The 26,833-nt window shown below is 33.3% G+C and overlaps 2 protein-coding genes across 5 annotated transcripts in view; both read right to left on the bottom strand.

Moving 5' to 3' along the window:
- LOC116337823 (probable serine/threonine-protein kinase kinX) overlaps positions 1 to 13,997 on the bottom strand; it is a 35,317-nt gene extending 21,320 nt beyond the window's left edge. The window contains exons 1-2 of one of the 4 annotated variants that reach the window (XM_031762744.1): positions 13,860 to 13,997; positions 13,661 to 13,745 (exon numbers count right to left, since the gene is read on the bottom strand). Coding sequence is in view for 1 of the 4 variants with exons in the window: in XM_031762742.1 (XP_031618602.1) it covers positions 4,840 to 4,850 (11 nt within the window). In the remaining 3 variants the exon portion in view is untranslated. Of the gene's footprint in view, positions 1 to 2,223; positions 2,426 to 4,839; positions 5,414 to 13,660; positions 13,746 to 13,859 lie in introns of those variants that run through there. The other 3 variants (XM_031762742.1, XM_031762747.1, XM_031762745.1) reach the window with 3 other exon arrangements.
- Positions 13,998 to 18,227: 4,230 nt separating this feature from the next.
- Positions 18,228 to 21,882, bottom strand: LOC116337671 (U-scoloptoxin(01)-Cw1a). The gene is made up of 6 exons (XM_031762431.1): positions 21,320 to 21,882; positions 18,883 to 18,910; positions 18,731 to 18,802; positions 18,553 to 18,648; positions 18,425 to 18,443; positions 18,228 to 18,342 (listed from the first exon to the last, which is right to left on the bottom strand). The coding sequence occupies exons 1-6, from the start codon at positions 21,389 to 21,391 to the stop codon at positions 18,255 to 18,257; spliced, it is 375 nt and encodes a 124-aa protein (XP_031618291.1). The 5' UTR covers positions 21,392 to 21,882; the 3' UTR covers positions 18,228 to 18,254.
- Between the last annotated feature and the right edge of the window lie 4,951 nt (positions 21,883 to 26,833).

The following is a 26,833-nucleotide window of genomic DNA, read 5'->3' as shown; positions in this document are numbered from 1 at the left end:
CCCTGTAAAATCTAGCTCGCACATTACTGCTAAACCAATGGACAATTTTTCATTTTCATATATTTTGTCCTCAGTTTTGCTCCCATAATGAAATTTCGTTTCAAGTGTTTTCTTTTTATTTGTGCCCATTTCGTTTGGTTTTCGATCCATTTAATGTGAATTTCAGCGCTCATATCATATGCACTACATATTATAATTTATTGGATGGCATGGTTTATCGTTGATTTTTGACGGTTGGATCGTTTGCGTCGTTTTTTTTTATGTTCATTTTGCTTTCAGGAAATACAATATTCGCTTATATAATTAACGTTTGTATATTTACGCTGTTTTCATTTTGAAAAAAAAAACATCGAATTTCTCATTTCATTTGTAGTACATGCAAGTTAAATAGAGTAAACTTTTTTTTCACGGCAAAAAAAAATACGAAACTCATCAAAATAAAAATCGTTCAATTTGTGATTCTGTCCCATTCGATGGTCGCGGTGATTTGTTATGAATTTAATTGGTTCCGTTTGGATGTGTCACATTTTCTATATAAAATGAAAATTGAATTTCGTTTAAATAGCCACATATTGTAATGCATGTACATCACTAAATCCACAAGTTTTTATTATACGATTGGAAGTGAATATGAGAACGAATCAGCAATATCAAGAAGAAGACAAACGATATGCGTTCGAAAGCTTCACTAGAAAAATCCAACGTTATGCTTCATGGTAAAATAGCAACAATTTCTTGATTTGACATTTCCAAATACAGGCTTTTTGAGAGACAGAGGAGAAAAAAATGTCGTATATTCATCAATCTGGCTGCATTATAAACATTTGACATTTACCAACCACAAGAATAGCTGATGTACATATGTTAATTATTTTTAGTCGATGACAATAAGTTTTTTTTTTTCATTTTTTTTGCTGCGATACGAGAAGGAGTAAAAAGCGTAGCAAAACTATAGAGAAGCTCATAAAGACGAACCAAACCGATGAACTTGTTTTAATAGACACTCTAATCTCTGAACTGGAAAATTACAAAATCAATTTATTGTTGTGTGAAAAAAGTGTACGTGTTCATTTCACGGTTTGAGGTCGTGATAAATGCATTTAGCTTAGGAAGGCACACAATCAAATGTCTCCAACTGCAATCGTTTGGTTTTATTTTACTTGTTCGATTGAGTTTTGGAGCTCTCTATGGTACCTGACAAATACTAATTTTACTGGTCCATCAATGATTTTCGGGTCAATGTAAACACGTTTGTTTAATAAAAAAAAAAGAGATTTAATCCAAAATCCACTCCAAAGATACAAGTGTATTTAAATTAATTAATAATTACATATTGAAGTAGAAACAAAAATACACCACAAAACCGCAACCGCAACAATTTTTCTTTTTCTTCTCAACGATTATAGGCCAGTGAATTCTAATTAAATACGATATTCTGTGCAATTGAAAGTGTCGGTGAATTCACTTAATTTTACTACGGATGATGACTTCCACGATATTGCAAAAACGAACGAGCAAATGGGATAAAATGTATTTTAAACGAATGAAGCACGCGCAATGAATTGCATGAAGTAAAAGAAATTTGCATTAGACTTGGTTCGCTGACGGGAATCTCAAGTTGTTTAACACACTGTACATATTCGCGTGCATTCAATCGCCATAAGAGTCGAACCTCTCGCCAATTATGAGTTAACATTCGAGATGTGTGGTTTTATTTTTTTGTTTGCTGTTCAACTATGACTGTTAATTTGTGTTAGTGTTAATATGCTTTTAAACGTGCACAAACATTTCAATGTTGAAAAAAAAAAATAAAACAAAAAAGAAAATGAATAGGATGAGCATAAATACAAGTCCAAACAAATTAAACGATTAAACGATTAACATATATCAAGCATTCTTTTTAATTAATTCATATTCGCAAGAAAATCAAATGCACATAATAATAAACATAAAAGCAAAATGTTGTGGCGGTCGATCGAGCGGGCGGTTTCATATTTGCGCTCGTGATCGTTTCCATTGAATAAAACACAACAACAACAAAAAAAGAATCAATCTTACCACGGTTTTATTGTTGCTGTTATTGTGTTTGTTTGTGACGTGATGATGCATGTTTTTGACTTGTTGCTGATAAATTTGGTTACAAATGATGCCAAAACATTAAAACAAGGCAAATATAACCATTGAAATGAAATACGATGTGAACTCGTATCGCCGACAACTAACCTTTATAGTTCTATGCATGGCGATGAGGTTTTTCGTCTTCTTCTTCTTCTTCTCTGTTTGCATATTGATTATGGCCGTTGGAAAATGTGATAACTTCTGTAGCGCTTTTTGAATAAATTCATGCTTAAAATTCAACTTGACAATCGACAGCGATTCAAGCAAAAAATGCTCAATGAGTCTTTAAGATGTGTTTACCCATTTAACACATTCAAGTTGTCTCGATTTGTTTGTCTTTTGCTTGTTTCAATTTCATTTTGACAAACTGAAAACCATTTTTTATTTGATTTTTTTTTTTTTGAAAAATAATATGCAAAAGCATACTTCGTTCTCGCTCAGGTACAATTGTTCAATCATTAAGGTTTGTACAAAAGCCATATTAGTGTCAATTTGCAGATGTTTCTTTGTGTGCTTCAACAACGAACAAAAAAAAAATCAATTACCATCAAATTGAACCCTCTGCTCACCTTGAACACAGAAGAATACAAAATGAAGTGTTTTTTTTTTTTATCTCCAGCTGATGTGGATATTTGGTATGTGTACGATTTCCAACACGGCTGGCACGGTGCAAAGACCGTGATATTTGGGTGAAATAAATATTTTTCTTCGTCTTTATCTTGTTTTTCGTGCATGTCAAGTGTTTAGAACCTGGCAATCAGATAATATCGCATACGATAATTTGCATAACGCGTATATAATTCACAAAAATTTGCATTCGCAATGCGAACATTGTATGCAGTACTCAACAATTTGTTGTTTTTTCACGTAATTATTCGTGTTGAAGAAAAAAAAATGGTGTTTTAACAGTTCTTATATGTAAAATTTGACGGAATGTTTTCGTGCATATTTTCGACCGAGAAAAACTTTCAGATCTGAATTAATTATTGAAATTCAGTTTCGTTGTGGCTTTTTTTCTTTGCCGACTGAAAATAATCCCTAGAATTAGGTTAAAGTAATTATCAGACGTTAAAACAATAGAACTGCATGTGTTGTTTTTTTGTGTTTTTTGGTATGTTTGCTGTGCGATTTCAGAACAAATTCGCATACAGTGTGCATTGTGCATAGTTCTTTGACTTGATTATGTGCAAGTGGCATAAATCCATTTTTTTAACGGCTACCCATTTTAACAATTTATGCATACAATCAATGTACTCAATCTCGACCATTCCTCTTCATCTTCGCACACCATTTCTGGTGTTTACAATTTCTAATAATATTCCAAAGATATCAACAAACAAACAATTGAACCAGTTTTCCTGAATATTCCATGGATATATAAATTTATTATAATGCAAAGGAAGTTTTCAATTTAAATTTTAAAAAGAAAAAAAAATGCGTTTAAAATATGATTATCTAACGATTGCGAATAGTTTCGCGTTTAAATTTGGTTTAGCATTTTTGACAGGAAATGACAAAATCGAGCACTTTCGGAATTGGATATTTCAATTTTTTCCAGTTTTTTTTTTGTTACAATTCAACTTGTCGATTAATGTACGTTAAAACTCTCACTATCACCCAATGGATTTCGATGAATAAATAAGTTATTTTTCGCGCAACATTGCATATGTAAAAATACCAAATAAAATGCAAATCACAAATAAAAATCAGTTGCCAAATCGATTGAATAACAAATTGCCGAAGAGAAGAGATACACAGAAAGAAAAATACGTGTATTTAAACTCTATCAATGGTACGAGCTACAAGCTTGTGATTGATATGATATCGTATAGGAAATGATAAAAAAAAGTGCACAGCCGATATTGGAATTTTAATTCAGAAAAAAAACACCAAAATTTGAATAAAGAAAAATTCATCCATTTCGATTTTGTTTACATAGAGAAAAATGTGTAGTTTTTTTGTTGTCGTTGAAATTCGAGTGAAATAAAAGCGGAAAAAAACCCGAGCAAAGTAAATGCCAAAACTATCGATTCAACTGTAAATTAAACCGTTCATTCATTAGGGTCGACAATTTTATTTGTACATGCACACATGTTGCGTCGTCCCATTATACGTGTCTCATCCAATTATAACAATTTGTTGACACTTCGAATTAATCGATTGCTCGATACGCTTTTGTCATTTGCGAAACAAATCGGTATTCAATTTTTGTGCGTACGACTTTTTCTCTCGCTCTCTCTCTCTCTATTCATATGCCGTTGTTATATGCTCCAAAAGCTTGTTTAGTGCGATTTCATTGATTGTGGCATTTAATCGGTAACGTCTATATGTGCTTTGAATTTTTTTTGTTCGTGATTGTAAGTTTAGTTGCGCGCAAGAGTATTGAAATTCAATTTTCATTTTTCATCAAATCAAATGAGAAAAAATGTACCGTATTTTCGTCTTGAATACGTATTTGATTTCATGAGTCATATTCCATGTTACATTATGGAATTCCTATTTCTGTTGTTGGTGGAATTTTTGTTCTTTGGTACTGCACAATCGGAACGTAGTACGAGATCAGCTGGCTACTGATGGAATATAGTTCACACATCGTCTGAGCCTTTTTTTTCTCAATTCGAATCGTTTTCAATATAAGTTAGCCGTAAAAGCAATAACCAATTAAGCCAATTGGCACCTTGGATGTGTGATCAAATTTATATGAACTTTTAATAATCTTACTTTTTATTCATCCACGTGTATCTTCAATAGGGGACACCATTCAATCTTGGTTTGATTTTAAAGTGTATCTGTTTGATTTCCGTTTCACAAGCACCGAAGTGAAGAAAATAAAAAAAATGAATCGGATATAACCTTTTTGTTTATGTGTTCACAGAAGACCCGTCGTTCGAGCTGGATAGATGGCGGGTGTGTGTGTGTGATCTCGTTAATCCAAAGCCGAATCTTTCGGCTCAAAATACCAAATGTACCATTTTATGAAGTAGAATAAGAAGATAGCGAGGAAAGCAAACTTCAGATAAATGGATAAAACCTCACTCACGTATCGCTGAATTTTGACGGATTTTCTTTAAACACTTGCTCACAACGAAAAATAAAACTGATCTCAAACAGTGTATTCTATCGAATTGAATCAAATCAAATTAATGCTTAACTCAATAGAATTAACACTTCTGTACACGCAAACACGCGATATTTTCAAACTTTTAATCGTTGTCTAATTGACAATTTGCGATACACGCAAGCAAATCAAAAAAAAAATTAATCAGAGCCCCGAAAACCCTTAATATCGAACTGCTCGAATCAATCGACAGCACTCGACTAAATCTCAATGAAGTTCAATCTCGTTGGATTTCTTCTCTATGTGTTTTGGTGTATGTTTTTTTTTTTTACTCACTCAGTGGCAGTGTATAGCCAGAGTGTAATTCCCTTTTGGTTACGTTCGCTCTGTTTCTGTCTCTCCATGTATATTTTATGATTTGGCTTGGTTGTTGTCATTCGTTACTTTTATTTCATTTTGTTGCGTCGCATGTAACTGTATTTAATTCATATTTTATTCGTTTGAACAGTTTCGTCGCTTGACATATATACTTAAAACTAAAAAATTGAAATACCGAATTTGTAGAGAATTTAATTTGCACACAAACAACACATTCAATGTATCTTCTGCATGCTTGAAAATCTATTTCCCTCTCTATCTTACACATTCTTTCACCAAAAAACAACCACAACAACTCTCAGTTGATCTTTTGCGATAGTCGTTTCACACATACACACTGAGAGTGGATCAAGAGAGCGCTCACTGTACACGCGCATACATATTTACATATGTATATTCTGTCGAGCCGCACAATCACGTCGCCTGCACACACGACACCAAAACCCGTGGAGTATTTATGTATATTTGTTTTTGTTTTTAATTTATGCAACCGAAATTCATGTTCGAAATTCAACAACGACGATGGTGTAGCGCATGTTTTGTTACATAATTGATGTTATGGTGTTTTTTTTTTTGTCTTTGTGTGTGAAAGTGTCTCTCTCCGGTTACAAGAATTAATCAATCGAACAAATACATTCTGGGCATTAAGCGCGCAATGGAAAATCAATCGCATTTATCTTTTCTTCATCTCTTGTCGTGCTAAAAATAACATGAATTTGAAAGAAAATAATATTGGTCTGAGGCCAGCTGTTTGATAAAATGTGTTTGTCACATTGAATTTTATTTGTAACGATTGTGGCATGGGAAGCGAACCGACTCTTTCAATCTGCCGTTTTAAATTGGCAACGATGACGACGACATCACAGCAATACGATAATAAAAAAGTACAGAAGCCATCAACAGCGATTAAATGCTAGAGTACATCGCTTTTTTGTGTGGTTGTTGATTGTTGTTGTTTCGAATGGTTTACCACTGCTTTAAACTTACTAAGATACTGATGTTGTTTTGATGTTGACAAGACAAGACAAGTTCGGGTATGCTTCTCTCTTTGTTTCGTCGCATTTTCGTAACATCTTAATTGGCATTTAGTTCGAGCTGTGTGCCGTTTGGCAAATGAACAAATATGCAAACATTACTAATCGAATGCAATCCAATTATTACCTTTGCACCGCGCAACACGTAATCGATATATATATATATATACGATACGTATATACAGAGCTTTATTTTCATTGCCTCACTTCACTTCCATTCGATGTGTGCTTGCGATCATTTCAACAAGAAGAGATCAACACTATAAGTGTTATGTATATGTAATGCAAAATTTAAAATTTACTACGTGATATACCACTTGTTTGTGTTATTACATATGTTAAGCGGTTGATTGATTTTAAAGTAGATCAATCCGATTGCATCGTTGATCAAGTTCAAATTGGATGATGCGCCAACACCATTTTTGCGTAAAATGTTATGCCGAAAATCCATAACAAAAAAGATGAACAAAAAAATGAACACTTAAATGCACTTTGTTTTATGGAAATCAGTGTGTGTTACATGCGAACGTGTGGTTTTTTTATATTTCGTATGAATGAGTGTATGAATGAAAGAGCAACAATAATGACAACAACAACAAAAATATAATACATGCGTTCACCACCACAACATTGTTGCTGAGAGGTCGAGTCACACGATACAAATGAAGACGATGTATGTGTGTGTTGTATTGGCTTTTATTTAGTAGCAACATAATCAACTGATCACTTTCGCTTTTTTGTGTGCGATCGCATTTTGCTAACTAGAGTCTCTCACACTGTTTCACTGACCTTCGAAACAATTTATTACCACGAGTGAAAGAGAAAAATACATAAAATCAACATTTTTCCTCTTCTCTTTTGCATACCAATCAGTTTTTTTAGCTTCTCTCTCGCATCAATCTCTTGTATTAGATAAACTTTGGCATTTGGTTGTTATGTCTATATCGAAACAAACCGTGGTCATTTCCCAGAATCATTCTTCTTTCTACTATTCACACATAGTTTTGTTTACATGCCATTCATATCGTAATCTCTGAAATCGTAAACGTGTACACCGTTTTCCGTGCTCCGCTTTACATCACATAAAACCTAAATTCGCAATTAAACTTTGGCCTTTGGCTCAATCAATTCAATGGTAACTTCTTAGAAAAAGAAAAACTGACATTTATCGAAGCAGATAATACAATCAATAAAAAAAACGATGACACAAGGACAAAAAGTCTTAACATATTAAACCATCGAATAAAGTTGAATCAGTTTAAAAAAATAGAATAATTTTATGGTGATATAATAGATCACACATTTTCATTTGTTGGTCATTCGAACAAGCGATCATTTGAATTGAAATAGTTTAACATTGAAGAAAAAGTATGCGATAAACACGTCACATACGGAAATTAAATATAGACTTGACTAAAAACAACGATGTAGCAAGAATAAAAAAAAAATCAACAAAAACTATCACCAATTAGTATAGTGAGATCGAAAGAGAGAAAGAGAGGGAAAATACGAAGAAAATGCCAAAGGTGTGTCATAAACATTTCAACGAAACATTTGAATTATGACTCCACGTGTATAAGTGTTTTTCATGATTTCCCGCTCGACAAAAGTCACTGACTGGCATTCAACATATTTTCCTTTTATCATTTCTCACTTGATTAAGTCAAATAAAAAACGAAGCATTTCACAATGGCACCGAAATTTATGGTTCAGGTGACGCAAATTAAATGAATTAAGCAAAATTAGTGAGAAAAAAGTCTTTCTCGCGTCATGTGAGAGAAACAAGTAAGAAATGAAAAATTAACCTGTCGTGAGCAATGGACAAATGAAATTACACATGTGTGTATGAAATGTGGTTTTGGCAACAATAGGAATTTCATTCATTAAAAATGATGGCATTTGAATTGGCTCTTAAATGTTATGGAGAGTGGTTTTTTTTTCTCTGTCTAATTTAACTAGACAACAATATCGGCTAAATATTGCTTGTACGCTGTAGAAGCGAAAAGAAAAAAAAAATTAATTTATAGCCGATGTTGTGTGAAAAGTGCCGAAAAAAGAGAAAGAAATCGATAAATCACTTTCGATGTACACTCTCTCATTACTATTGCTGTGCTCTAGTGTGTGTTTACAAGATGACGGACACAAATTAGCGTCAAGCCGACACTCATCAGGTGCATTCACAATAGATGAATGAAACGATTAAACATTTTCCAAATTTCGAGTAAGATGCAAAGTTTGACGAATAAAGAAACAACAACAACAAATCTACGGTGTACATAAACAAACAAAAACCAAGTTTGTTAAATGAAAAATGGGCTTTAAAAAAAGACAAAAAAAAACATGGTAGAAACCACTACTTTGATGCCGGTCACTTGCACGAGATGAAAAGCGCTCTTCATGTTTTCGACTTGAAAACAACCGACCATCAAAAAGAAGAAGAAAAATCGTCGAGCTTGCTAACATCATCGATTACTGAACAGCTCAAAGCAATTGCGGCTCATCGGAAAAGAGATGAAGAGCAATACTGTATGCCATTGGTTAAGCATATAAACTAATATTGTAAAGAAAAAAATAACTAAAACACTCTCTCACACACACACTAACAATAAAATTATAACGCTTTCGACTTGATTAATTGATGTGTGAATTGAATATTTTCTTGCGTTGCCAATTTTCTTTCTATTTTTGGATGATTATTTGAGTACTATTTTTAATCATTTAATCGGTGGCGTTACTACCTTTTTGTGATTGGTTTCTTCGTTTTTGCTCTTTACATGCCGTTTGTTTAACGGCATTTGTAAACTACCAAAAAAAAAACCAACAGTTTTCGAGGGAATATTGCTCAACAATTTAGAAGATCGTAAAAGGTTAAAATAAACAAAAAAATACCCATTGTAATCCGATGGAAGAAAAGTGGAAACAAAATTTTGTTATGGCATTGATGCGTACAACGATGTCGCATCGCTCTATTGAACTCACGTTTGTTATCGAGACGAGAGTGATTTTTAATTCATTGGCAATCATTCAATCGCATAATAATTTTTACCCTTGATTAGAATTCACACAAAAAGAACGTGATCATTTAAATTTAGAAACATTTACACAACAATGGTTTGCATGTGCTTGAATTTATTATAGATGGATATCGTTTCGATCTAAAAATGATGAGGTCAGCAATTGCTCCATATTGGACGCAGATTCATTAGTCAGTGAAGATTTTCCACTTGAATGAAATCAATTGAATCGATTTTGAATGCACTTGAAAATTTATTCAAAACGAAATGCCATTGGGTGTATTTAAATATTGTTATGAATTCGACAGTAATCGACAGTGTATCATGCTTTTTTCATTAAACCAATCTCATCGAATGATCGATGAAACTGTCGGATTTTCATCGAAACAATTTAGTATATCTGATGTGCTCTTGTGTGTGTGTGTCCGCTTGGAATATTTTTAAGCTCACAACAGTGCAATGTGGTTGACAACTAATTCCGTTTCAATCTGGTTTATAAAAAGTGTTGTTTTTTTTTTTCGTTCACATTCGATTGGCTAGCCTTCGACGATAGTGTGTGTATGTTGTTTCTGTGTTTAAGCTGAAAATATACTCATGATAGCTGGCGAATAAGACAACGGCGTAAAATTTAAAAGAAGAGAAGAAGAAAAAAAAACTTTATAGTTTCAAATCTTGTTATCGCAACGTCTGTTTTGACATCGATTTCATTTTTCTGCGTGTGTTTACGATTTCATGTCCGAGACAATAAAAATAATGTTACACGCGAGAATATGTGAAGCGACGACAACAACGTACACTCAGAAAAAAATGTGTGCAACCAACAAACCAAACAGAGTCATGCATTTTTCAGAAAGAGTGTAACAACAACCGAATGAAATATACACACAAAAAAAATGTGTACATATATAAATGTGCGTTATAAATAGTGAACGCGAGCAATTAAATGCTGAACTGACATTTTTGACGTACATCGAACGCTACGAAATGATATGAAGAACATGACATTTCGTATTGCGATCGATACATTTCGATCGGTTGGGAAGTGTGCTGTTGACTACTATTGCAGTATCACCAACAACATCACAAATACACCAAACATAGCATCTCGCTCACGACACTATCGTATGCAAACGATAGATAAACAAACAACTAATTTCCATTTCATCTGTTACCTGATCAATTAGAAAAGGAAAAGTATGAAGGAACGAAGCTCGCTTGGGCACACCACACATTACAGTGAGTATTTGCACTGCTGTTGTGGTTCGGTTTTTTTCATCTTCTATTTCATTTTCGCCTTGTGCGAATGTCTCTTTTTATCAATTCACCTAGCACTTTGTGCTTACGACAAGCACGTAAATTATAATGCAAAATCTGTAATTGAATGATTGAATGAGGCTTCTGTAAAAAAAAACTATCGAATGGGATTTTAGTTCGATTGATTATACACTTTCGAACCATCTTTGATCGGCTTGTGTAATGTAAAATAAATAAATGGGTTAGTTCCGTTATTGCAAAAGACTTAAATGGAGATCGTTGCGGCGGTGAATGAAAGGTGATATGGTGTGCGCGATAGTGTGTATTTATGCACATTTGCTAAATCGAATAACCGCATATTCGTCGGCAAACAAAAAAGAAGAGAGACATAGAGAGCAAAAAAGTGTCCCTTATATAGTGTTTTTTTTTTCTTTTTGATTTTTCGTATTAGATTGTCATTTTTGGATCGAACGGAAATGTTCAAACGTACTTTAGAGATCGCCGAAAACGAAGGAATAAAAAACTAAACTAACGATACACATAAATTGAGAACAACATATTTGTTGTGTGATTATAGATGCCGGTGATGTGCCTACAGGCCTAAAAAAAAATATATATATAAAGACCATAATATTGCAGATTTATCGGGTTGAGACGTAAAACAGTGCGTTTACCATTAAATTTCATGATAAACACATTTTTCAACGTTTCACACTGCACACGCTTACACATGCACACACACACTATTCGCTAGATATTAGATAGTAATGTAATCAGAAAGAGAAAAAAAAGTATACTCAACACTCGGTTTACGCATATTTAAATGAACTGGCGAAAAAAAACTGGACGACTGCTTAATATGCGTGTGTAAAATTATGCGTCCGTGCAATTGTTCACAACGAAAAAAAACCAGCTTTTTTTTTATCTCTAAGCCAGTGTAAGCAGCAACAGCAGAAGCAATAAGTTTAATACCGACTGAGAAAATGTGAAACTTTTTTTTTCTTCTTCTATTTTCAACCCAAACACACAATTTATTTTCAATGTTTAATCATTTATCTACGCGATTCAATTTAATTGACGAATGCGCGAATGCGCTTGTTGTATTACGTAGTTTTCTGTTTCTTTTAATTTCGTATTTGGTTGCGTTTTGCATATTAAAAGCAATCGTGTGCATAATAGCAAAAATATTTCTTTCCGCGCTCATTATTATTGTGATACGCTGACTATGCTCACAAATGCGTGTATATGATTGAGTGTGAGGCGACGAAACCGAAAAGAATCATCGGTGCCAACCAACCACTTGAATCAAATCAAGCAGCCAATGAATGTAACGACTTCCTTTGATGCTTTGTTTTTACCAATTTATTTTTATACTGAAAACTTCAAACCATCTCACCAAATCTTTTGTTCAGTTTCCTGTCGTTTTTGATATGACCAATAATTTTTGGGAATTTCGCTCGTTTATCTGGTTTGTTGTTTTTTTTTTTTTGCTTTGCTAAACTTGTCTTTCGCTTGAAAACTCTCAAATCGATTCAATTCGGTTAATGATTTACATAAATCACAAGCATTTAAAACGGGATATACTTTGGTGTTTTGTTTGTTTGTTTTTTCGTATAAAACCAACCAACAATCGATTAAGATTATGTGATTATTATGGAAGACGGTTCCTTTTGGTTTCGGGAAAAAAAGGGGCCAAAAAATACAGAGCGATAAAACGCAGGAAAAAAAAATACACAAGAACGGTTCAAAACCAGTTGTTGAAGACTTTTGTTGTGTAGTTGCGGCTTCAATGTTGTTTCAGTGTGTTTGTTTTTCATATATATTTTTTAATTTCTTCAGTTGGTCTGCTGCTAATCTACACCGCTGACTGATGATTGGTCGTTGTGTGTGATTTTTGTTTGTGTGTTTCGTTTGCAATTTTTAAGTTGGTTTCTCAATCGGATTAAAAACGAAAACATACGAAAAAAAAACTGTAAACTGTTAATAAATATTTACGTGTATGTATTCACTTATATCACAAATGCACATTCAATACTTTTTTTTCGTCGTTACTGTACTTTTTTGGTCGCTCCTTTTTTCATGTGATATATTTTTTTAACTACTACTCTCACACAATTGCATAGTTTGTTTTAACTGTTTGGTATCTTTTTTTTGTTAATTCAACTCTGGTCGATTCCATGAAACGGAAACGACAACAACGATTCGAATTTAAAGAGACAAAAACAACAACAAAAAAACATTATCATATTATTAACATTAACAAGGATCTAAATGCACACTGCGCGCGATTTGACACATGCGAATCGGATGTTTTTTTTGCCAGTAACTTTTTTTTTCTTCGTCAACAACAACAACAACAAAATGTGCAAATTAACAGCAACGATGCAGGCGACAAAGAGATTTTGTTGCTGCTCAAAAGCTGCGTACATGCATTGAACGGTATGTTTTCCCTCTCGCAAATTGTGTTGTGTGTATGTGAGTATATTTTACAAATAGGCGAGATATCGACGCAAACGCGCACCATTTAATTTCTATGGATATTTTCACAAGCAGAGCAAACTAGTTGTTTTTACTTTATATCTTTGGTTCGTTTTTTTTATTTAAATATATATGTATGTATGTATGAAAAAAAAAAACTTAAACATCAACAGCTCCACGGCTACTAATGCCGTTTTGTACTTTTCGTCTTCTCTCTTCAATAATTTTTCTCTTCTTTATATAATGTTATAGTATCAACGATTTCTTTTTTTTTTACTTCTTCGTTAATATATTGTATTATTTGTTGTGATTTGAAAATTACATACGTTTATATTTATCATGTACTTGTACTGCCTTTAATTTTTCTTCTGCCTTTGCTCTTTATATTTCGTACCGTTCGCGTAATTCTAACTATAAGCGAAAAAAATTGATTGTACGAAAATCCACCGAAAATGAAATAAAAAAAATATAACAGCAGAATAAATCAAACCCAGCGAACAAGAAACAACATGAGTGTATGTATACCATGTATGTATATGCGCGCGATATATACAACTAAAAATCAAAACGAAAAATTACAACGAACTGAAGAAAAAAAAACGCACGAAGAAATATTCCACGACAAAAGGAAATTTTCTATGTTGACTCAAGCAAAGTTACTAAAAGACTAAATGGTATGGACGATGTGATGCATGGCGTGCGCTGACTGTGAGCTCTGCTGTTGCTCCGTGTGTTTTGTGTTAAATGTTCGATTGTACTCTGATCGTGGTTGTTGGTTCGATGCTGCCGTTTTGTTGTATTGGTCGTTGGCCTGTTTGGTGAATGCAAGCACGCGTACTGTATTCAGCATAGTCATGCATTGTTTTTCCATTGATTTTCTGCCTTTGGTTTGAATTTAATTTCATTTTTTTAAACATACTTTCAATGTATTCGTTCATATACAACTCTTATTTTATTCTCTGCGCTACGACTACGGCAGCTACTATCGTTTCAACTACCTTCGCAAATCGAAGTGCTTTTTCGCTCTTGATTTTTGTTGTATGTATTGCAAGGTTTTCTTTCTTATTTTCTCCCTCCATCTCTCTCTCTCACACACACACATGCTTGCTCTTTCGATAGTTTTGGTATAGTTCTGATCAGCATAATTGAACGCATCGAGATTGACTGATATATGTTTGCACAAACATAATAAATCAACAAAATCAAATTGACGTATATCTTTGTCAGACATTGCAACCGATAACACCGACTCGACGAAAATAATAATAATAATCATCATTAAATGAATTGCTGCTTAATTTTGCTGTTATTTTTAATTTCACATTCAACTGAATCTATTTTGGATTTTGAAAATGTAACAATAGTACATCGAATTTATTTTGGAAGCCATTGAAATGTACGCATTCGAATAACGATTTCTAGATGGACAAAACTGTGTTCAAAGGACCGTTGTATCTTGAAGTGGAGCGTATGCGAACAATCGTGGCATTGAAGAAGTCAAGACAATTGGAAGAAACAAATGGCTGAATTTCAAATGGTGCTAAATAAAGTAAAACACCAAAAAGTATTTCAAAATAAATCGATTGACGCAAAAAATCCACTTGAAAAATTCTCAGAAGATTCTAAACTATTTTGTTGAACAAACATTTTTGGATCCACTTTGATCTATGTTAATTAGACGAATGGTTGGACGATAATAGTGTAAGAAACACAAAAAAGCAAAAGGTGAATAAATGGATTTTTACTGGAAAACTCGTAAATTCAACATAAAATTGTGAAAATTTCATAAAACACCGATCCATTGTACTATTCATACACCTTGAACTCACTCGAAATCGAGGTAGATGAACACAATAACATTTTGAAATGGATAAATAGATTAGAAATATCAGCATAAGAAGAAGAGCCGAAAGACCACTTGGAAAAACGAATGTTCAACAAAGCGAATAAACGTCAAACAACGATTTCAACGTTCAAACATAATTTGTTGAAAAATAAATCGAATCACTTTAAAATTTAAACATCTTCCGAAAAATGTAAATGATCACACCTTATCGATACATTCGAGAAACAGAAAGTGGATGGAAACTGTAAATCATTAAAATGTAAAAAACCGTTCAAAAAATTATATGTGATAATGCTCTTCAGGCTTATCGCATTTTGCTCACTCATGAGAATTTTTTTGGCCGCACAGTATTTGAGTTTTTGAGGCACAAATCTACTATTGGAATTTCAATATTACGAAACTGACCAAAAAAAAATCTCAACGGTAAAGAAAAAAAATCGGACAAGCCTAATGTATGAATATCTTGGATGGTAAAAGACATCTTAACGCAGTGACTTCGGTAAGGTAAATAAATATTTTCGAAATGAATTCAGTCAAAATGAATCGGCGGATCCGAGTTAAACATTGAACTTTAACATTTAACTGAATGATATTGAAGTGTTGAAGAGACCTAGTCGAGTGAACGAACAAATTAGCATGATCTTAGATACACAGACTAGTGAATTAATTGGCGTGAAGTCCAAAACAGTCGAAAATGAACTATTCAAAGTGTAGTTCGCAATGCAACATTTAATCGATTTAATTGAATTTACCACACGATAAGAATAGTGATTCGAAAAGCATATCCGAATCTTGCATTAGACATACCATTGCATGAGCTAAATAGATATCGAATGAAATGATCAATGATCTGTGCAGTTCCATTTTCGAATGCATTAAGCTTTCGTTTCTTGTCAACAATCAATAATTTATTTTATTTTCGACCATTTTATTTAGATTGAAATTAGTAATGCCAATTTGGCTATATTCAAAAAATGGTGATGTATCGAATCTTGGTTTGATTCTTCTTGAGGGCCTACAGAAAATATTAAAACTATTAGCGAAATATATTCATAATAAAACATAAAATTCAAGTACATAATATTCAAGTGTTGTCTATTGTGCCATTCAGATAGAACCATTTTATCAATAATATTTTAAAGAATATTGACACAGCTCAATAATATAGTTAATTCGTTAGAATAGTGAGCAAAATAATGGAACAACGTGTGAAGAGTATGGCTTCATAGTACACATTGAAACTTCAAACTCAATTATTAGTTCTATTCACGACATACCAAAGGAATATTATAATAATACTATAGTTCAAACCACTATTTCTGTGCATTCATACTTTGTGATGGAGGCTCATCGTTTTGAGTTGCTCATAAACACCAAAATGAAATTCGACGGAATTCTTACGGAGCTTAACATTTGTAAGGTCTCCTTAACCCTCTAGTGCATAGCTCTGCTAGTACGCAGTCCGTAATCCAGGAGTTGAAAAACTGGGTATTCCAAATGTGTATGATTCGGGAAATATATTCTATTGTGACACATTCATTGCAATAACTCGTTTTGAGGGAGGCGTATATGATCAATGGGTGTTTCAAAAAAAGACCTTATAGATATGTATAGTACCATAAATGTTTTCTTTCAATCGGTATGTGCAAGTAAAAAATGCCTGAATGTATACTGTACAAACAACTATTAGACTCAAATCGAACATGAATATTTAAATATTGAATAAAAGACGATGTGTAGTAATTAAAATGGTAATTTTACACCAGAATATAATTTGCGATCTAATAATTTACGCGCGATACGGATAAGTTTTAAAAATCTTTTTTTTTATTTACTTGACGTCGCTTTTATTATTTTACTACTTACTAAACGTAAGTGTGCTATGTTGATTTGATTCACCGAAAAGAGTAAAATAAGTCCCATTTATCTTTTGATACATTTTATGAGTTGTTTGACTGAAAATTGAAATAAAACAACGTCGAAATGTGCTTTTACTACAGAAGAAATGTCTAAATTTTATTCTGAAAGTTAAAAATGTCCTGATCTTGCCTCTTCTAAAATTGCAATTGCCAAACTAAGAACTGTTCATTTATTGAAAAAGAAAAAATACAGAAGAAATAATAAATTAAAATAATTTTGTTTTCTAATAGAATATTTCATTCATCTTTCATAATTATTTCATATTCATCTTCTAGTTTATTGTCATAATCGATGTTATATTTATTTTTCAATATGTTTTGTTCGTGATCAAGTTGCGGTGGAATGGCCGAAAGTGAAACATTTTTGTGGTACTGATTCGATCGCTGTTTGAGTGTTTCTTTTCGATGTATTGTGTTATTCTGTTTGCCAGCATTTCCAGTCCGATCTGTTGATGTGCTAACACTTCGACTGCTGCTGATAATGATCATTTGTGTTTTACCGGCACTGGTCGATGTTGCAAACGGTGCTTCAAGCACATTTTCAGCTTTAATTGGATTCCAAATTTTATAGTTTTTCGTTTCCACATTAAATTCATTCAATCGATTGTTTGAGATATTACTATGATTAAAATTAATTTTATTATTTCCACTTAAACTAATTGCGTATGCAATATCATTGGCATTGCCAATGGTTTCGGTTATCAAACGATCTGGCCAAATCTGTGAACTTTCCTCCAAATGATTGCGTACTTTTCGTTGTCGTCTGCTCTTCCGTCTTCTTCGTCTTTGCACTGGCATATTCGTAACATTAATTATATCGAGCAATGTTTTCATGTGTTTTGGTGTGGTTTGCATATGTGTTGGTAAGTTTTGTTGTTGATATGAATTCTGTGATTGGGCTGTTTGTAAGTGTTCATGATTCAATCGGTATGGAATCGTTTGCTTTGCTTGCATTGCTTTCGATTGAATGGTTGGAAGCATGGCTGGTAATGTTGGTATTGTTTGAATTGGCAGCTGCGTTACTGGTTTTAACTCTATCAATTTTGCACTTCGGTCTTGCTGCGGTTTTTGCTGTTGTTGCTGTTGGTTTTGTTGGGAATTCCGAGTCGAGAGCACTACTACATCTCTTACGCCACCTACGTCTCGATTCGTATATCATACTTCATTCGCACTTGGATTGCGATACAACTCCTCGTTATTTCGATAGAGTTGCGCGGCAAATGGGCAATCTACATTGGTCCACCTGTTTTTCGAATTCATCAAAATTGGCGTCAGCTGAATGACGAATATCAAAAGCTGTATTAATTTCAAGGAGAATTACTTACCAATCGCATACTCGGTAAGCTTGATTGTACGAAAATCCACCGAAAATGAAATAAAAAAAAATATAACAGCAGAATAAATCAAACCCAGAAAAGAAGAAAAAAACAACAAAATATAAGTAGATGTATACCTTGATTAAATACGGTTCCATTTGGGCACAGAAAAGAATAGATTGTACCGGAAAAGAGACACCAATGCCAAACCTGACAACGTGTTTCCACATCCGCTGAAAAACAAAAAAAAAAAACAATCGAAATGTTAGCAAGTTTCAATGTATTTAACGGTCCTCTTTCCCCAAAAATACGCACCATAATATCCGGGTAATCGTCCTTTGCAACTAAATGACAAACCTTTAGGCACTGTATCATAAGCTGGAAAATCTGAAAAAAGTGACGAGAAAACCTGTAATGTTCGCAAATTTCAAAACGATTTGTTTACGCTGAAAAAATTGCATACGCACCAATACCGGCTATATAGCCATCCACTTGCTGAAAGTGTAAAGAAAATTCAAAATAGAATAAAGTGCTTAAAAATGATTTTACAATTTAACAAAATTGAAATGTCTAAGAATGTTTTCGCAATGCACCGCCCCAGAACTAGGATATATGCAAATGTTTCAGTATTTCTATTGGGGCACTGCAATGCGCTATAAATACCAAAAATTAAATGAATTCGTTGTTATAATGAAAATAAATCTAATTATAATAATTGATAGTAATTCTCAACTAGTGTACATCAAATGTTGAATGTAATTTTCCGCTCAACCGCGTTCGCATATTAAAGAAAAACTTCCAAATAGATGTAACTGATGCTGAAACATAATCGAGACAATTTTATGTAAATTTTCTACATCGTTTCTTTTTTTAAATACCTTCGCCTTATGACCCAACCAGAACAATCCATAACATTCCATAAAGGCATATCAATTTCATCACACATTTGTTTGCCATTCCATTGCACAATCGCACATATTTCCTCGATTTACGTCGCTTTTTCTTCGCTTCTCTCAAACAATCGAACACAATTATCAGAGTTTGTCTTGAAATCGACGATGATTTGAAATCATGTCCATCGCAGCAGCATCAATCTTCGGCAATCGAGTGAGTGTTTGCCGACGGAACAGGTCGTGATTGATGATTTATTATGGAAATCCTGGCCTCATTGTCGACTTGATGTGGTCATTTCATCGAGTCAATTAAAATGCGATTGTGTTACATTTAAAATTCAATTGAATATAGACATATCAAACAATGTAAGTGATGATTATATCGCATTTTTTCTCGGCCGCACATGAAATTGTGTAATTTTTTCAAAACAAATATTTCAATTGAATTCATTAGTTGGCTGACCATAACCCCAAGTTCTTTCTGAATTATAATTCACGTTGCAAGAGTGCGTAAATAATAATTCCCTTCAATTATTTAAAATTGAAAAAAAAAAAAAAAATACAAGAAGTTCAACTATGCATACATTTGATTTCTTGCTTTCAAACTAGTAATGATGCTTCTTTTTTTAATGCAAAAAAATTAATTCCGAAGAATTCAAAGCGCATCTCAGGAAAGTGTCAAGAATTAATCGTCAATTTGTTTCGATAAAAAGGTCGTTGCCACAATATCAATTACATTAATTTTGAATTGAAAATGACTGTAACACATAATTATCGTTTTTCCTACGGTGTAATAATTATACATATGATATTGTAGTACACCACATGCGTTTGTGAAAGAAACAATGTGTATTTGTGAGAAATATGCGTGCTACGCATTTCGCTTGCAAAAATGAAATGAAACCAATCGAATCGATCGCAACGACAAAATAACAACAAATACACATTGGCAATGATATGAAGCACGAAAAAGAAACACACAAATAAATAAACAATCGAGGAAACAAATTCTAACATGATAATTATTTATTTCTTTTTTTTTCTGTTCATTTACTTCGATTAAACAATTTCATCCGGGCAAAGCCGTCAGGAACAGCATGCGCTCTCATATAAAATAGCGTATTAAATCTGTGTAACAGAAATTAATTTCACATATTTTGCTATGCGCACACCTCTCTCATTCGCAGCGCGCACGGGTTGCGCACAAAACACACAAAAATGATGCGTTGAGCTGCAGAAAATGGCACAGTAAATTGAAAAATTTCGATGAATGAAAGAAAACTGAACAATGCGCTTGTAAATGAGCACGTATACGAGCTGCATTCAAATATGCTTCGGAAATCAAAACGAACGGCGTCATATTTCAACCCAACCACCCAAGTCACCATGTATACGATGGTTCACCGTGTTTCATTTTTCTTCAATTGCATTTCAAAAGCTCGCACAAAAATTAGTGCGCAGCACCTTTGAATTTTTATTTCTCTCACAAATTTCCAAACCATCAAATCAATGTAAAGCCGTAAATACATTTAATCAATTTCAGTCTTTTTTTTCTTCATCATTGCCAATCTTAATATGATGCCACATACACACGTACACACGTGAATACTGAAAGCAATCATGCAGCTCAGTATGCGTCGCACCCACAACCGCATTGTTGTATGTGGCATGAAGTTGCTGTTGCACGTAGCCACACTCAAATACAACAAAATTGCTATTAATTGAAAATTCCACAACAATGAAAAATGTCTCAACAAAAAAAAAAAAAAAGAATTTTCATCGAATCAATTTCATGTATTGACGATATGGAAATCAGAAAATTTGACGCGCAAGAAACGAACCATCGCGTCATACAAGTGATCGCATGTGATCACATAACAAAGATTCGATACTACTCTTTTGAACATCATTATTACTAAAACAAAACACATTGCCATTCATTGGATGAATACACATATTACGACTCAATCTTTTGCTCGCTAAATTTGGTAATTCTTAAAGTTTTACTTACGCCATTTACAGTATCCATATCCAATAAGTATAATCCAAGAGCGACTGATACTAGCACAATTATTTTCCACATTTTTCTTTTCAAATTCTTAGTGTACCAACCGAATTTAAGTTCTTTTTTATCAAAAGAAAACTGTCAATTTTGAGTTGAACTTGGTAATTTTGAGATAAATTATTTTCTTTAATGCAATGGAAAGGCATGAATTTCGTCACAAAACCAATTTTTGCTGCACAAAACTGCGACTTTTTTTTGAAAAAAATTCGTCAATAAAAAAATCTTATGATGAGAACATAGTTAGGTTTAATGCCGTCGAAAAAATTAATAATACTTTGAAATTCGTTAGATGAAAACTGTTTTGTTATTCACAAAATGTGCGATTCTCGTAATGATTTTTTTGTTCTTTTTCGATTAGATCATTTTTTGTTTTGATTACGACTTTTAATTTCTGTGTCAAACGCAAATTTCTAACACATAAATTGAACGATCAAAATACAGCGAATAAAAATACACAAATTTGTTTAAATTAATAAAAACTATAATTTTTTGATGTTTATTAAATAAATAGCATAAAACTGGATATGCGTTTGTAACGGATTTTATTTTCAAAACGATCAACCGTTCCGAACACCCAATGATTTGAATTGTTTTTCGTTGTGCTTTTGAGTTGATGTGTTTTTCAAATGAGATGAATAATCTGACAATTGTTTCATTTATATAGTGATCCCCACGAGAGAGACGGTTTCTGTTGTCGATGCCGTCGTCACTGACAAACGAATTGTAACACTGAACGTGCGCTACATGGGTTGCTTGAGAGTTCGTAGTTCGAAGATAGGTGCGAAATTTCAAACACAGTCAGACACTATGAACGATCGTTTGTTGTGAGCCCATTGAAACAACACGCCAGTTGAAAGTTCAATTGATACGCTGAATGAGCACAGACAGTTGAAACTGAAAAAGTCAACGGAAAAAAAGAAGAAATTAAACTGATGATGGAATGGATCGTGGCCAATGCAAGATGCCTCTCACTTGTCACACATTGTGATGATATAACAGGATGGACATTTGCAATTTGCACTTACCTATGTGTCAGAACATGAATCACACTCGATGCAAATTGGCTGAATTACCACAACCAGGTTTTTTTTATGGAGCAATGCTTTGGGTCGGTGTATTGTGTAAATTGTGTATGCTTTATGATTTAATTAGAAATCATGTTCTGGGCTGTTCATTTCTGCTGGCTGCTGCTACTAATCACTATAGTTTCCATTATAAGCGAATTATTATTATATTTTACATTAACTCGAAATATGCATTTTCGTCATAGGCAGCTAAGGCGAGAACAATAAAATGTGTTCGCAAAATATGTGCAAAATGCTTATTATTTATGGCTTATGACTCATTTAAAATGGTAATTTTTCATATATGCATTCATAAATAATAATTTTCTGTTTGTTTTATTTGTTTGTTTGGCGTTAAGAATTTGGCCAATTTTTTGACTTCCGTCGCGTAATTGGGTTACTCATGACATTTAAATCATACTGTGCAAATACATAAATCTTAAGATCAGTATGGTTTCGTTAGGGTTTTTTCGGGTAGTGATGCAATTATGACATTCTATTCGCTACAAGCGACATGGATCAATCATCCGATGATTGAAGATGACATTTAATCAAAGTCCAACATTTGAACAGGGAAAAAAAACTTGCTGCCGTTTGATCTTCTTAAAATTCATATTAATCGAAAAAGAAATATGAAAATGAGACCGTCAATTGTGCGAAGGTTAACCAATTGGCCCTTATATGTCGACACTTTTAGATTGTTCAACGCAAAGAAAAATGATCAAAGATAAAGTAAATCATCCAGCCCATCATACGGGAAACAATTGCATATGACTCCAAATTATAACATACCAAACAAAATGAGTGAAAGAGGGTAAATAGCCGGAACGACTTGAAGATGCACATTTGGCTCTTAGATTTTATCGGTAAAAAATCGGTTAATTAAAAACAAAATTGTTATTCAATTGGAAACGGTTTTTATAATGGAGAATCACCATCAAAAATGAAATGAAACTCATTGCTCAATTTCACAATTCTTTTTCGCCATTTTGTACGGTTCAATTTTCGGGCCCTATGTTTGGGCACTGACAATTCTTTCTTTTCTTTTTATGCCCATTGTAATCTCTTGTTCACCATACACACACACACAAATCACCGTCTAATTGGTTTCCTTCTTTCGATCAAATCGACGAGATATAGACATAGATTTTTCGCGTGTCTGGCATATTCTGTACGATTAAACAATTACAATGACCTCAAAATTAACAGAACAATTAAAATGATGTAATTATTATGTGCATCTCGAGTCTATCTAATTCAAGTTGGATTTCGGTGATGATTTGTGTGCAAATGTGATTGGGAAAGACAGCACAAAACATTGGCAATCGGAATGAAAACAGCTCCGTCGTCGTCGTCGTCGTCGTCGTCGTCACACATCGATTGTATTTTAAGAGTGTGAACAAGATCAAATCCAGACCGTTTTGCATTGCATAAGTTCATAAATATATGATTTTTGAAAGAAGGCAATACGATCGTTTTTTCTAACTTTGATCGTAATTTACATCCATTGTTTATTTATCACGACTTTTTCCTTCAAGTTTGTTATTTTTTGTTTCATTTTCATCGGAATGTAGTCGATCGTTGATGATGATTTTATTTGGCGGTGTGAAATACCGCAATATCAATGACGAATCGGATCGGACCGAAGGTGTTATTGAAGCCAATTTCAATTTGAACAATTTTTTTGCACATATGAATGAGATGTGTAATTGAAAAAAAATATTCTTAAATGTAAAACACACAAATTTCAATTATAGATAAGTGGCCAAGCTCGTAAATCATTGGAAAATTGCCGGCTATCATAGCGTCAACTTTACGCGAAATATAAACGAAGGAAACAGGCACATGTTAATCAATTGTCGAATTTTCATTGTTTTTATGCCCACACACATACACAAACAATTAAAAATTGGGAAATCTTCAAAAGTGGCAGAAAGAGAGATATTGAATTTGCTTTTAACTTTTTTTTGCTTGGATTTTATAAATGAATATTACCGGAAACATGTACACATAACATAATTTATTGCCTTTCATTTAAGTTCAATTTTCGTTTTCGTATTTTGTGGCATCCTTTTAATTATGTGCATATTCACGGTTTGTTTTGAAATTAAAATTATGATTTCATCAGTATGTGATTGAAGCAATCGGGTGTTTGAATTTTTTGAGGTGAGAGATTCTGTATGCATTCTTAAAGTACAAAAAATAATAAATCCATCTAGAAATTCAGAAATTTCATGCGATTGCATCAGTTTTTGGCTTTTTCAAATATGAGAAACATTTATTAGCAACGAATTTATTAAAAGAAAAAAAAAAATGAGTAAATCTGCGCATATTCGTTGAGTGTAAAAAAATGAAACAAATGACTAATTACCACTTGCATTTAATTTATATTTGCTGTATGTCTGTTTGTACAATGTACCAATATAACGGCCATCGTGTTGTGATTTAGTTGCCACTGCTGTCGATTCAACTATATTCAGGTATATTGAAGCGTTGATCTCAATTCAGAAGCTCAACCATCGATGGATAATTTACAAATTGCAGCTACCAAACTACATTGCTATTGTTTATTTGGTGCTAAAAGCAGGTAATCGACAAGAATTGTATGAGTAAAAAACTACACACGCATTTGTATGTTGCACCAGAGAGAGTTCACTTCTATTTTTTTATGTTTGTTTCACATAAACAAAGTTTCGGTAGTGGCAACAAGCCGAGATCAAACTGATACAGACACGCGCACACACATATGAGCACCAACGAAAGCAAACGTGCTTCATAATTTAATTAAAGTTGGTGGCATGAAATACTGTCGACATTCGCACTTTACACTCATTGAGATTTTCTTTGCACACAATTTGCTGCAAAAATGAATAAAACCATTTTATTAATATTATTATTAACACGATTCCCTCGGTCGCACATAGTTGAATTAGTTTCATTTGATATTTTAACTCTTTTATTATTAGTTTTTTTTTTTTTAATTCTTCTTGTGCTGCGATTTCTTCAGTTGAAAGAGATCTTGAAAGAGATGCAATAAAATGAGTTCCGTATGATGCACGGCGGTAATTTTTAATTCGAGCAAAACAGAAGATGATGAATAACAAAATGACGTTTATTTCTCAAAATAAAAAGATTATGTTTAAATAATACTCGAGCCAAATGGTTTGATGATCTAATAAAATGACATACATCGCTGTCGGTGTCAAAAGTTTTGATATTACGTTTTATTTCTTTGTCGTAACGCATTTTCACGTTTTATAGAGAAAAGTTTCTGTTGAGGTGAAGAAAAACGAGTGACGAATCCCAAATTCGAAGCACAACATTTCTGATATCAATTTTGTGACTAAAATGCGTTGATAGATAGTTTTTTCATGTTTTGCTAATAAATACATAATCGCAAGCTCTATATAGAAAATATAGTAAAATATCAGTGGAATGGTCAGTAAGATTGGGAAAGGGAGATAAACGATCTAGATCAAACGATTGCGCACTCGTATCTTCCGCTGGTCGCTCATTGCCTTCCGCCAAAAAAATTGGTCTGACTGTGCATCCAGGGAGTTATTTCACTGAGCCACGTACCGAACCACAGTGAGCATTGTTTTTTTTCCACAATTGAATTTTCCACATATCTTGTAAACAATCACGTGCAATGGTTTTGCATTTTGCTGAATCATTCTTCATTGTAAGATCGAGTCATTTCCTTAGCTATTTATCGATGGTTGTCATCGTCATTACCATCATCGTTTGATATTACCATCATCGTTGCTTCTGGCTGCTATATTAATTGTATGTCCAATGATTGTGCATTGTTTTGTTATATAATCTGATTGAAGATTCCGAAAAAGAAATGTAAACAAATTAGCAACAATGCCGCATTTTCATTGAAAATAATCGAAAGTACGCACAGGCAGAGGTGCATATGTTGAATTCGAGAGTATCATGGTCGGTGCTCCAATTGTATATTACACAGCCGTTGTTGGATGCTTCACAGATCTGAGCAAACAACGACTACAAATGGTCAACAAATTATACGGTTGAAGGCTTTGGAAATCAAACACAAAATAAAAAAGTAACAACAAGATCGTTCGATTTATGATTTTCAATTTTTCTGTTTCTCTTCTGTTTTTCTTCTTGACTTCGGTTTGTCTGTCATATATGCTTCGCTTTTGCTCGCATCCCATTCAATCTGCAATGTGACGATATAAATTTGATTCACCTTTTCAATGTTTAGCTCCATTATTTGAGCGTGGATTCCGCACTAAAAGATCATTCAACGTGAAAACGTGCCAAAACTATTTCTCGGCCAGCAAATAAATACAACAAATGATAGAGTCGATCAATAAAAAGCCTTTGGGCGCCACTAACAATTAACATCATCTGATGCACACAAAGAGAG

This window comes from Contarinia nasturtii, unplaced genomic scaffold (genome assembly GCF_009176525.2).
Source record: "Contarinia nasturtii isolate CC-2019 unplaced genomic scaffold, AAFC_CNas_1.1 Cnas_scaffold_285, whole genome shotgun sequence".
In the NCBI taxonomy this organism is placed as follows: domain Eukaryota; kingdom Metazoa; phylum Arthropoda; class Insecta; order Diptera; family Cecidomyiidae; genus Contarinia; species Contarinia nasturtii.
This window is presented reverse-complemented; position numbering and strand designations above follow the sequence as displayed.

Excerpts from the sequence above, each read along its gene's own strand:
- LOC116337671 (XM_031762431.1), bottom strand. The coding sequence starts at position 21,391 with ATGTGGAAAATAATTGTGCTAGTATCAGTCGCTCTTGGATTATACTTA. Across the intron at positions 18,911-21,319 it reads ATATGGATACTGTAAATGGC|CAAGTGGATGGCTATATAGC; the intron begins GTAAGTAAAACT and ends TTACACTTTCAG. Across the intron at positions 18,803-18,882 it reads TGGCTATATAGCCGGTATTG|ATTTTCCAGCTTATGATACA; the intron begins GTGCGTATGCAA and ends CACTTTTTTCAG.